Raw genomic sequence first — 12683 nt, forward strand, 5'->3', positions numbered from 1 at the left:
ATTTGAAAAAGTGTTGTAAATTCTTAACATTTGCTATTTTATATTTTCATATTTCATCATTGTTATAACGTCCTTTAGAAGGAAAATGGTAATCATATTACAGTTATCCAACTTGCTGACCAAAGAAAGTAAGGAAGGGATTTTTGCTTCATAGGGGGTGAATAATTGACATACTTGTGATTCTAAACTTTACTTTCTTACATTTTTATGGCAAAGACTTTGCAACAGTTGATATTATCATGAAAATTAACTATCAATGAACTTCATATATAAACTGTGAAACGTGCGCTTTATATATTTATTTTTTTGATTGGAATATGTTTTTTTCAGTTTCTTAAAAGGAAGAAAGAGGACAAAAATTACCATTATTCTCTTAATGAGAATTCTTGGATTCATAGTAAATTTTAGAATAGTTCTATCACTTGAAGAGAATAAGTGGACATCAATACAAATTTTTGCAAAAAAAAAAATAGTGGCTACATTTTTTCACTTCAATATTTTATTTAGAATCCAAGTATATACTGCTAAAGTAACATACTTTTCTGAATTTAAGTTTAGTAAAAGGATACGTTTTTTGGTTTTTTTTCAGTCGAAGTTATTTCCTTACTGAGTGAAGAACTGTATGCTGTTCTTTCTTTAAAATGGCTGAATCTCATGGGTTTTTTTTTTTTGGGTTTTTTTTTGGAAAATTACATATATAAGCTATTTTACAATATATGTATAATCACAAGATGCAGATCAATGCATGACAACGTTTTGGGCTTTGAAAACTTGATATATTTGGTAAGTTTGTAGGCTTTTGTGTTCCAGGTGATCCAGGCCCCATAAGGTTCTATTATAAAAACTCTTAAATGTTTTATAGAACTTTTAGAAAACACTTCAATTTAGAACACAGAAGAAATAACTTTGACTTGAAAATCAGCAAACTTATCCATTAAATCACTTGTTGTGATTCAGATCCCTTAATTCATTATTTTAGTTTTAAACTGTTGCATTTACATTTTAAATACTTCTTTTTTTCTTAACTAACCACCAGTTAATAATGAGGTGCAAATGACTAAGGAACCACCCGCTCTGTGGCTAACATGCTGCCATTTAAAATATGCATCATGAAGTACCTGTGTTAAAATATGAGGGTCATTGTTGTCCACAAAACGTGGGTAAAGTGCTTAGAAAAGAAAAATCTGTAATGTGTTAAAAAACTGTCTTCAAAGAATGACCATACTAACAAGCCATATAATTAAATACCAAGTTTTGTTATCAGTAAGGACTGAGGCTTCTAATTAGGAAACTGGTTGGAATGAAAACCTGCAGCTGTGGTCCTCTAGGACTGTAATTGAGGACTTCTGCTGTACACAGTTTGTAAGCATTGGATCTTAACAGTAAAGTAAATGTGTACAAGGCCTTGAAAATATTAAGCAAGCCTAACCTGGACATAATGTAAGCAATGGCTGTTCTCTAACTGAGTTACAGTAGCTGGAGAGTAAGACAGGGTACACATTTTGGTGTGCACAAAAGTGACATTATGATTTTCAGGCTAACGTTTACATTTGTGTTTACACTAAATAATAGCAGCAAATGATTTTTTTTTTCTTATATTTCCTTGGACATTTTTATTCCACTTATTTCCCCTCTACAGTAAGTTGGTATTATTTAGTTTGTTTCCTAAATCCCAGTGTTGGTGCTTTGTCATACCAAAAGCGCAATCAACCTAACTGCACTGAAAACAGATGATGACAAATCTGAGGTTCTCAATGTTATTTGCTGTTCTTCTTTACTAAATTTGTTTTTTGTTTTTTTGTATTTTTACATTTAACCATATATGCCAGATGTATGGTTTAGTACACTTTTTCTAGACTTCTAGACACTTTTTTACTTTTTAAATGTAAGCCAAAGATTTATTCATTGAAGTACATGCATCAAGTTTTTACTTCTATACTTTGGCCACTGTTCAGAATAATACAGAAACATTTTGTGAGACCTTATTCCACCCTTTTTTGCTTTATAAAGTGTCTTACAATAATGCATATGTTGTGAAAGTCATTGTTTAAAACAAAATTGGTAGAATCTATAAATAACCAATGAAGAAGATCCAAGAAACTGAAGAATATGTATAATGTACAGGATGATTTTTTAAACTGTTTTACCTATTATTAAGATTGTGTATTAATATTATAATAATATTCTTCACCAAAGATTACTTTCTCCATTCTACAGCTTTTTGTCTTTTTTGTTCCAGGAAATTGATGGGAAGGCTTTACTCCTGCTGCGCAGTGACATGATGATGAAATACATGGGCCTAAAGTTGGGCCCTGCACTCAAACTCACCTTCCATATAGACAGACTCAAACAGGGCAAGTTCTAAGGAAGTGTTTAATACTTTTTTTTATAAACTGATGCACTAATAAGAGATTCTATGACAAGGAGAAGGTGGAGCAAGGTCCTAGCACAATAACTCTGTGAGATTTTGGGCCAGCGGTGTTCCCTTCAGTCTCTCCCAGCCCTGATGTAGCAAGCTGATGTGAAGTCAAGTGCAGAAATTGAGACCTCAGAGGAGCTTTTGTTTTTTTATTCTGTTACAAACCAACAATTTTTATAACATAACTATTCAAAAAGAGAATAAAAAACAGTTTATCTTTAATTTTGTTCTAATGCTGTGTAAACATATTGAGGTCTTCTCAATACCACACAAGTGAAAGTTCTGTACTCCTCATCAATAACACAGCTTCCTCAGGCATACGCCCTTTCTCTGATCTTGGCTGTTCTGTTCCCGAGTGCTGGTGGGAAGTAGTCTCCCATATTTTATCAGGCACAACATCCAAAACAGATCTAGTAAACTGTCATTCTGCTTAGTCAGACTCTGGCAGAAACATGTCCATCCTTTCTTGTATGAGTAAGTCCTTTGGGGAGAACATGTACATCACGGATTTGTTTTCCAAAGATGCAAATATGGTACTTCTGCATTCCTCTCAGTTCCTGAACCATTACAGGATGATAGGAGACTAAATAGGACCAGGTTGTCCCTACAGGATTGGTTCTTAACTTGTGCCAAAATGTCAGGTCCATGCTGCACTAAACTGGTCCAAATTGGTTTGTAAAACGGGTAGCTAGGTAGATAGATAAAAACATGTATTAATATGCCACAAACCTCACCATATGAAAAGGAAGAGTATTAATTGTGAGCACCTATTAACTTGAACTTCTTTAAACCCAAGGGCTGTTTGAGAAGGAGTCGCGTGTATTTCTTACAGCAGAGACAGACTAAAATGTCAGAATCACTCATAGGAAATACACAATACATTACCACAAACTATTCCTCATTCTCATATTTAACCTCTGTCTGTGCCTCTCTGTCTGTTATCAAATCTGGGTGGCACTTAATGTAAAACAAGTTGGACTTTTAAAGAAAATCCTAATAAATACTGAGAGAATATGCACACTTGATCCAGACCTCTCTATGCCTTGTACCGAACACTGGTGTGTTTTATAACACTAAAGCATTTGATGGCTTGTGTTATGTTGTTGTTTTTGTGTTTCCTTTCCTATGTGTTCTGTACAGCTTAGACCAGGGGTTTGGAAAAGTGACTTCTGCATTTAAGTATTTCAAAAAATACTAGGCCAACCATACAACTGCTGTATTATTGAACAATTTATGGTAGGCACCTCCACCACATACTAAGACAGAAACATTAAAGTGAGTAGTACAAGAAATTATGAATCCTCCAATATCTGAGAGGTTAAAAGATAAAAAGTCTGTGTGTCAAGCCTTAGAGGTTAAATAAAGTCTGTAATGGTGACCAGGAGGCAGATATGCAGCAGACAGAAGATCTTTGTTGCCAATCATATAGTGGTAAGTGTCACCTGCTTGGTATGGCGACACAATATGGACACAGTGGGCCAGTAAGCAGGCACAGTTGGTAACTAGTGAAGGGGAATCGATCAAACAGTGTGATGGAAAGTTGCAGACCAGCACACTAAGGTCCAGGCAGCCATTTGTAGACTGAACTTTATGCTGTGTGCACAGCAGGTGGCAGTAGAGTAACATTTTGCAGGATTTTGCTCCTCCATTCCCATTGGTTTTATTTGACTCCTCCCAGCAGCTGTTACGTTCACATGATGCTGCTGCTCTTCTGTTTCATTTTAACTTTTGAAAAGTACATGGAGATTTTTTTTTCCTTCTCTTTGAAATTTCCCTTTGAAGATTTAAATTTAATTTTCGCGTTCTTCTGAGATGAGCATCTGTCTCTGTTTTGAATGATTGCTGAATTTTTTTTTCTTTTTCTTCTTTTAATGATTTGCAATAAGGAGAACCTTTCCAGTTTGATTGCTTTTAACATTAATGTTTAACAGCAGAAGTGCATTTAAAAAAAATTAAGAGAACCGGTTTGTCTGTTTTTTGAACCACCTTTGCTATTCCAGGGTCACAGGGAGCCCGAGCCAACAAAGACAGCATTGCATCCAAAGTAGAAACTGGATGGGATGTCCGTTAATCACTGTGAGAGTGAGCCTGAGACACAGACATCCTGTCGAGCTGCTAGTCAACCTCAACATGCTTACTGAACACAGAAGAATTTGCTTTTTCCAGAGCTTGTTCCTCTGTCATTTGGCATGAAATAAGAACCAACACGCTGAGCATGTTCACCCACGAAAGGCCAGTTTACAGACAGCAGTCAGCCCAATAGGTATTTCTTTAGCACTGGAGAGAACTTGCTTACTGGCAGTGACTGGGCCAGAATTTGAATCCAGGTCTTAAGATCCTGGTCTTAGAATCTCCGTCATCCCCTATCTCTGGACTTCCCCTTTTGCTGTTAGAACATAAAAAAATTGACAGTTGTGAGGAGACCATTTTTTGTTTAGCTAAGCTGTCCCAACATCTCATCCGGATTCTCTTTAAAGGTTTGTCAAGGCTTTTGCTTCAGCTCCATGTCTTAGTAGCTTTTTTCCCAATTCACAGAACTCTTTGTATATATGAGTGCTTCCAGGCTTCAGTCCTAACTACACTTCCATTTAATTTCCACCGGTGTATGTGATTCTCCCAGAGCACAAGTGCCAGACATGGCCTCACCCTCCCAATGTATAATCCACAGTATATAATTATCTGCTCTATTTATTTTGAGTACATACTGGCACTATCCAGCTTTGTGACAGACCACTGAGACTCCCTAATTCAATTGTCATATTAAATATTTGCGTTAAACTTCACCACTTCTCCATCCAAATCTGTATGCTGTCCATGCCCATCAATTAGAAATGTGTCTTATCAGGAAGACTAGTTATTTCCCTTTTAAAAACTTGTATTTAGTGAATCAGTTTGCTTATTAGTCCCAATGTCCCATCCATGTAATCCTTACAAGCCCATCACAGTGAGTCCATGACCACTGGTTAGTCTTTTCCTGGTCTTCACATCTGAGTAAAGAAGTGCTTCCTGGTGTGTGTTTCTCTGTAGTGTATGTAATGGGATGCGGACCAGACCATCATTGGTTAGTGGCACACAGTACTCTGTTAAAGTCAATTAGTGGTGCTACTTGTCCACCACATAGACACTGTAGTGAAGACAAGAATCTGAGGGTCACTTGAGCTCGATAAAGTGACCCTAAGCAAAACTGCCATCTGCAAATCTGGATTTTAGCTTACACTTGGATGTAAAATTTGCCCATCCAGTGTAGTGCCATGTGATAGAGCAGTGGAGAGACTATCCAACCCTGGACAGCATGCCAGATTTGGACTCCTCCGGTTTAAAGTCACCCCTTAAACTCCATTCTTGTCCGAATGGCACCAACATAGGCCTTCAGGTGGCCACAGGCCAACACTGACCCTCGGCTACAATGTAATTAGACAAATGCTTTTGAAAATTGACAGATGGATGGATCTTCATTTTTATGGTGGCATCATTTCATGCTTTCACCCTAGTACTGCCAAAGCTCTAAAGTTCTGGTGAGTACTGTAGTAGCATGTAGTTGAGCACAGATCTTGAACAGGTCCACCACTTTCCTCCTGAAGACATGCATGTTAATACAGTTGGCACAGTGTGGTGGGCTGGTGACTACAGCAGTTCAGACACACAAAGCTCAGTTACTTGGACCCCCTGTGCACAGTACTTCTAATTGCTAATTCCATCTCCCAGGATGCTGGCAGCACCACACAGAAGACAGGCACCAAATCCTAGGATGGGATGCCAGTCTATCACAGGCTCATTGCCCAAGACACCCACACATGTGCCAATTAGGGTTTTCCAATTACATTAAACTACACACCTTAGGAATTTGGGAAGAAATTTCACTTAACCAGAGAACATTCCAGCTCTATGTAAAAAGCAGTAGTGAAGGTCCAACATGGGCCTCTTGGGCTATGAGGCAGCTTATTTCCACACAGACCCCCACATAAAAGGGTGACATCACCCAGCCTGTGCATGTTCTTCAAACTGAGGTTTTCCTTCCTTCCTTTCCACATCTCAAAAGTTGCAGGGTAGGGTTAAAGATCAACTCGGCCTGGTAAGTCCCATAAGCTGGCACCCCAAAAGTGGGTTCAATCAAGAAACGGATAAACTCACTGAACTTTCTTATTCTGTGTGGTCAATCTGGTTGTACTGTGGGAGTCTCTGCCTAAATTCTAGAGGCTACCTATTCTGATATTGCCCACCATTTCTTAAGAACAATGCTACAATATAAAGTACAGCAACACGTAGAGGCAGGTAAAAAAAAAAAACCTGTTTGATTTTTTTTTTTATTTTGTCAAATTTAGAAAAATGTTCTGCAACATTTTAGCCTTGTCATTGATCAACAATGATAAAACTACTACAATGTTTAAACTGGGGTGCAAGTGTACTTACTGAGCCTCTGTACACAGGACCACCACTCCTCCTCAGCAAAAACAAGGATACACAGACACAATCAAGAAATAATCCGGCCGACCCAACACACATCCCAAACCCAACAAGCAGAGTGACGCCGCCAAAAAAAAAATTAAGTCACATTTTATTGCATCAGATAATATACAAAAAAAAAAAAACAAATCATGAGGTACAGGACCTTAAGAGAATTTTTTTTGGCTTTTAAAAAAATATAAAGTTAGGACCCATTTATAAATAAGACAGGACCAGCCTTTAAACAGCAACCCCTTTTTGGCCCCAGCACTGTACCGTCCAAATCAACAAGGCAAACATATTTTTTCTTCTTAACAGAAGGAATGACCAAACCATTTCTACAATTATTCCCCAAAGATGAATCCTCCCAGGAGACGCCTTGCTTTTTGCCAAGGCAGAGTGGCATGGCAGGCAGTGGACAATGATGCCCAAGATCAGCTTTCAGCTCGATGCATCTGATAAAGAGACGAAGCCCGTTCAATAATTCAGAAGAGTGGCAGCAGGAAGGGGAGTGGATGAAGATCATTTCACTGCTCCATGCTAGTAGGAGAAATTGTCTGACAACCTGAAAGATTTATTTAGCTAAAGCCCCACCACCCCCAAGTGACCACAGGCTCAACCAAACTCCCAGTTACTCTTTATCTGTGTCCAAGAGAGGAGGCTCTTCTAACTTTACCTGCAGGGCTTCTGCACCATTGATCACAAAGCAAGGATGACACCCTGGAAAAAGGATATCTCAAGAGTCACCATATTGACCGACAGGATGGCTAATCTGCCACACAGCCCAATAAATATGTCATTAAAAAATAAATAACGATCATTAACAGTAATACACCACTGCTGGACACAGCCTAGCTCGTTACAAAAATAAGGTGTGGAGAATCTCAGAAATGTTTAATGTTACCTGTACAGCAGAAGTCTGCTCTTACACGCCTAAAAAGTTACTGCATATATCATAAGCAGAGGTTCACCTTCAGCATGGCTCTGTACAGTGGGGGGGGGGGGGGGGGATTAAAAAAAAAAAAAAAAAAAGACTGGAGCAGAACCTTCAAAAAAAGTGTCCACAAGAATAGAACATTGAGAGAAGGTTCAAGGTCAATGGATCCAGTTATGGTGTCAGGTGCACCCCTTTGTGGGCAGACATGAAATTGTACAGGCATCTTTTAAATGTGAAGCAAACAGGATAAACTGGGGGGGTTGCACCTCCACGTTAGTTCAGTCACCGGTGTGCACACACTTGCACTACTTCTCACAGAAACAGTCCACATTCTTCACTTGCTTGTGCACCAACAGTACGATGCTTTGGTTTTCTTTGTGTCAAATGAGATGAAGACACAAGTCTACCATTCTTCTCCAGTCAAGCACTTACTGTGCTTACTGTTGTACAATAAAATGTATAAATAAAAAAATAAAAAAAACACACGCACACGCAAACACAGTACGCTCTTACTGAAGTGGTCCTTCCATCAGAGCCATTAGCCATTGTCTTAATGTGAAGCCTGAGGGAAACAAAATTGTTCAGCCACCAAGATAAAGAAGAGTGCAACCTCTGACCAAAAGAGTAACATAAAATTGTATCCCGGAAGCGCCAAGACTCCTGAAGTGGCTATCCAGTGCAAATCATTTTATTCTAATTACTAGTATCATAAATTAAAAACAGCAAAACAGATTGTCCGGTCAGGCTCATCATTCCTGGGGCTCTCATCCCCCCCTCCACCACATTTTCGGCCCTCAACAGCTCACTGTACTCGGCTGCTGTTTACTAACAAAGTCCGGGATGAAATCAAACTCATTTTGACCTAAAAATAGTTCCGGAAGCTCTTGTATGCGATCCAGGCCCAGTTCCAAGACGAGAGATGTCAAGACGTCCTCATCTACCAGATCAGAGTCCATCATGTTGAGCGTCAGAGCTGGAGGGCACATGTGCTGCATGCCCACCGCCAGCTGACTTGGTGGCATTCTGTAAGGGGGACCTGAAGCCATGTTCCCATTCATAGACATGGCAGGGTGTCCTTGGTACTGGTTGTTGAGTTTCTGCAAGTGCATGCTAGCCATGAGCTGCTGTGAAGTGAGTCCGCCACCACCTCCTCCTCCGATGAACTGCTGCGGGTGCGAGACGTGGTGTGCCTGCTGCTGCTGCTGCATGTGATGGTTCTGCCCATTGTACATGAGACTGCCAGCCATTTGATGGTGGGGGTGTCCCATCTGCCCTCCGTTGACCATGCTGGGCCGTTGCCGCATGACAGACTCCATTGCACCTGTAGGGCTCCCATTATAGTGCATCATTTGACCAGTAGGGACCCCTCGAAGGCCAACCTGCTGTGGGTGATGCTGTGGGGGACCCTGCATGCCAGGGTTCATTCCCATACGATATCCATGCAGACCACCGCCTCCAGGCACATGGTTCACTGGCATCATTAAATGGTCAGCCATGGTCTTCTGCTGTTTTGGAAGACAGGGAAAAAAATAATAATTCAGTTACCACAGGAGTGCTAAAGCATCAAGTCTCATCTATAGCCCACCCAACCTTATTATTAAATAGAGCCCTCTGCAGTTTTGCACAGGACAGGACAGTGGCAGGCACCCTCAAAATACAAGATAAGCCTCTGCCACTGCAAACAGATTACCAAAGACAAGCCCGCGAGTGGCAGTTGTGCAAAGTCACCATCAGTGGCTCACACACGTAAATGAAGCCGTCAGCAGCCCCTCACAACAGTCCCAGCCTTGGCTTCCTAGTGAAAGTGGTGGGTTTGATGCCAGTAAGACTTGCGTCCCATGGACCACTTACGAGAGGCCCTCTAAGAATTTAATGTCCAGCAGTCATGAAGGACACCAAGCAAGAACAAACCCTGGATGGGACACCAGTCAGTGTGCAAAAGAAATAAATACACAAAGGACACACTGGAAGTTATAACACTTTAACAGAACAAAATACCCAGTTTCAAAATTGCACGACTAAAGTCTAAACACTGTGGCTTATAGTGCCTTTCATAATAACAAGCACTCAGCTACCATCCCAAAAAGGCCCCCCCCCTCAAAGTACAAAGCTGTGCCACACTTGTGCTGGGCAGACCAACAGTGACTCAAAACTAGATAATGCTGGACATTAGATCAAACAAACAATCTCAATGACCAAACTCTATTTTATATAATGCCTCTCCCATGTGACAACGTCCCATAATGCATTGCAAGTGCAAAGGTATGGTACGGTGTACAAAAAGCTGGAAGATACTTGCAGCTGAGCAGAGAGGGTCAAGGGGTCTGAACTACCATTCGTGCCACTCAAATTTTAGGACAATAGTCATTTGGTCATTTATACCTTTGCAATGTGAACATCACCTCTATGGTTACAAAGCAACAAAACATGCTGGCCATTACTTCACACTGCCTAAATGACCAACCTTTATTAGTACAGTGCCTTTAAAACAATGACCACCACCCTACTGTGCTTTACAAGCTCCAGCGACTCTTTGTCACCGATTTAACAAATGGAGCTCAATCAAGGTCTGGCAGGGACTAGCAAAGTACAACATTTAAGTCACACTAACAAAATGACCAACCTTGAACTAAATAATGTGACCTTCCAATGCAAAAACACCTCCTGATAAAGCTGGGGGGCTCTTTGTCATGGATATCACAGTCGGAGCTCACTTGAGGTCAAACATGCACAGGCAATCTTAGGACCCAAAGTTCAACATGCTGGCAAAGTCAAAATCAGCAATTGGCATTTTATGTGGCGCCTTTCCACTGTGAACACCCCTCCTGGGTGTTTTAGAAGTTACACAGCATTGTTGCAGTTAAGGGGTGGGCCTCGACTGACTAATTGATAATCCACAGTAAAGCATGTTAGCCATTAGGTCACAAAGTCTAAACGACCAGACACACATTATTTTTTATATTATATTATATATATATTATACTGCCTTTCCAATACTAACTCCTCCTACACTAGTTGTGGTGCACTTTGTCGCCGATGTTTTAATTTTAACTCATTCAAGGTCAGGAGGAGGGCCAAAGCTAAATCAAAGTTCAACCTGCTGGCATTTTGGCCACAATGCCGAAATGACCAACCGGTACTTTATTTAGTGCCTTATCGATGCAAATAAAAACACAAACTGCTGATCAGTAGTACATTTGTTTGCATTAAGCATATTCCCTCAGGATAGCACTCACAGGTCATCCCCCAGGCCACACAGTTAAGAACTGGCAACACACACAAAGTGTAAAGAACCAACAAGTCTCTCCTTGACTGGACCCTGAAAATGAAGGGGGGAGGCAGCTGAAAGATGCGACTTCACTGACCCCAGGGTCCCTTGAAGAGCACTACTTTACGATTTTGTGCGTTTACATTACTGAATACACACTTTTCCCCCTTTTGGAATTATTCTGCTTGGAAAACCAAACCCAACAGAAAGTGGAGCAGTCATTCGGTCACTTGACCCTCCGGTCTGGCCCTTTAAAAGTGCGCAGTCTAATCTCTACTGATCTCTCATACTCGCCTCTTCCAGGAAGACGCCCGGCGGAAACCACCAATCAACTAAAACGGCGATTTAGTGAAATTGCAGAAAAACAACAAAGAGGCGGGTCTCTCCGTGCCCCCCCCCCCCCCAAAGCCAAAGTGGGCATTAAGTCCAGTCCAGGATTTCCCAACTGCCTGCTTGGCACACAGGAGACGCTGCACACCAGCCTTTGCTTTGCAGGGCACACGGCAGCTCCAAGTTGATGTTATTTACCTATAGGCCAACAATGCCGTCTGGGAGTCGGGCAAAACCAAAAGCTCCCACACCCTGGATCTGCACCATTTCTTACGAATATGTAGGCCTCGGCAGCTCAGCTGGCGGTTTCTCAGACTCATCAATAGCCGGTCCGCGGATGGCCACTCCTGGTTCTGACCCAGTTTTGCTAAGGCCGGTGTGTGCCAGGCTTTACCGGGCGGAGTATGCATAACCCAGGCCGGTGTCACAAAGAAACCTTTCGGTTTTGCACTGTGCTCAAGGCAGTCCGTCCACACAGCAGCCGGAACCGTGTAGCGAATCCGAGACTGCACGCTTTTTCAAGTAGGACCGGGGGGCGCAGCGTTCTTCTCCGGCTGTGAATTGTAAACTCCAAAACAGCAACGGAGCCGCAGAACTTGCAATGCTAGGCTTTGCTTTGCCTCCCCTCCCCCGCTTTGCCTTGCCTCTTTGTTTTGCAGGAGCCGCACGCACTTGCCAAACGGAATCCCCCAGGTGTTTTTATTTAAGCTACTTTGTGTCCCGCTTAAGAACAATAAAGCCCGAAGCCTACCGCTGCTCTTGTATCCTCCTGGTTGTTAGCTTCGCGTTAACTCAACGGCTTGCTGCGCTTTGCATTAGAACCTCTGAACCTTCGAAAATCTCGCACAACCTGCACATTGACTCCCGACTCGAATGTACGTCTGTTTCTGGGTCACTCCTGCTGCTATATACATGTGAAAGACTGGGAGCGGAAAAAAAAACTGCACCAAGGGGCGGGGCTCCGTGCTCGAGGCCCGCCCTCTGGAATGTCATTGGGCTCGGTCTCATTCCGGCCGACCAATACATGCTCGATTATTTGTTTTCGTTTTAATCCGCGTAGAGTAGTGTGAAACCGCTTGGGGCGCCAGAGAGCAACGCAAAAGGACAATTCGTGGGAGAAAGACGGCGTTGGGGGGGGGGATGGGAAGCCACAGCTGAGCTCCAGAGTGAAACTCTTCAGGCCAGAGTGCGCTTGGTCTCCAAGAAGTAGGACATGCCCTTTACTGTTAATTGAACTGTTTTTTTGACGTAATTTTACTTACCCAAAACTACAATAATTCAGTTCC

General features: G+C 41.7%; 2 protein-coding genes across 7 annotated transcripts in view; one reads left to right on the plus strand and one right to left on the minus strand.

The window, feature by feature from the left end:
- LOC114665313 (polycomb protein SCMH1) overlaps positions 1 to 2641 on the plus strand; it is a 59248-nt gene extending 56607 nt beyond the window's left edge. For all 5 annotated transcript variants that reach the window (XM_028819796.2, XM_028819794.2, XM_028819795.2 and 2 more), the window contains one exon: positions 2240 to 2641. In XM_028819796.2, the coding sequence (XP_028675629.2) occupies positions 2240 to 2365 (126 nt within the window). In that variant the 3' untranslated portion in view covers positions 2366 to 2641. The remainder of the gene's footprint in view (positions 1 to 2239) is intronic.
- A 4316-nt stretch (positions 2642 to 6957) lies between these two features.
- Positions 6958 to 12314, minus strand: cited4b (Cbp/p300-interacting transactivator, with Glu/Asp-rich carboxy-terminal domain, 4b). Of its 2 annotated transcripts, none has more exons than XM_028819800.2 (2): positions 12149 to 12314; positions 6958 to 9301 (listed from the first exon to the last, which is right to left on the minus strand). In XM_028819800.2, exon 2 carries the CDS (start codon positions 9293 to 9295, stop codon positions 8594 to 8596), a length of 702 nt encoding a protein of 233 aa, XP_028675633.1. In that variant the 5' UTR covers positions 9296 to 9301; positions 12149 to 12314; the 3' UTR covers positions 6958 to 8593. The 2 variants fall into 2 exon arrangements, with proteins under 2 accessions (XP_028675633.1, XP_028675632.1); XM_028819799.2 differs by having other exon boundaries at positions 6958 to 9304; positions 12149 to 12313.
- Positions 12315 to 12683: the final 369 nt, after the last annotated feature.

The sequence above is a fragment of the Erpetoichthys calabaricus genome, chromosome 14 (assembly GCF_900747795.2).
Source record: "Erpetoichthys calabaricus chromosome 14, fErpCal1.3, whole genome shotgun sequence".
NCBI lineage: Eukaryota > Metazoa > Chordata > Cladistia > Polypteriformes > Polypteridae > Erpetoichthys > Erpetoichthys calabaricus.

Bases quoted from the DNA above. Each gene is read 5' to 3' on its own strand.
- cited4b (XM_028819800.2), bottom strand. From the start codon at position 9,295: ATGGCTGACCATTTAATGATGCCAGTGAACCATGTGCCTGGAGGCGGT.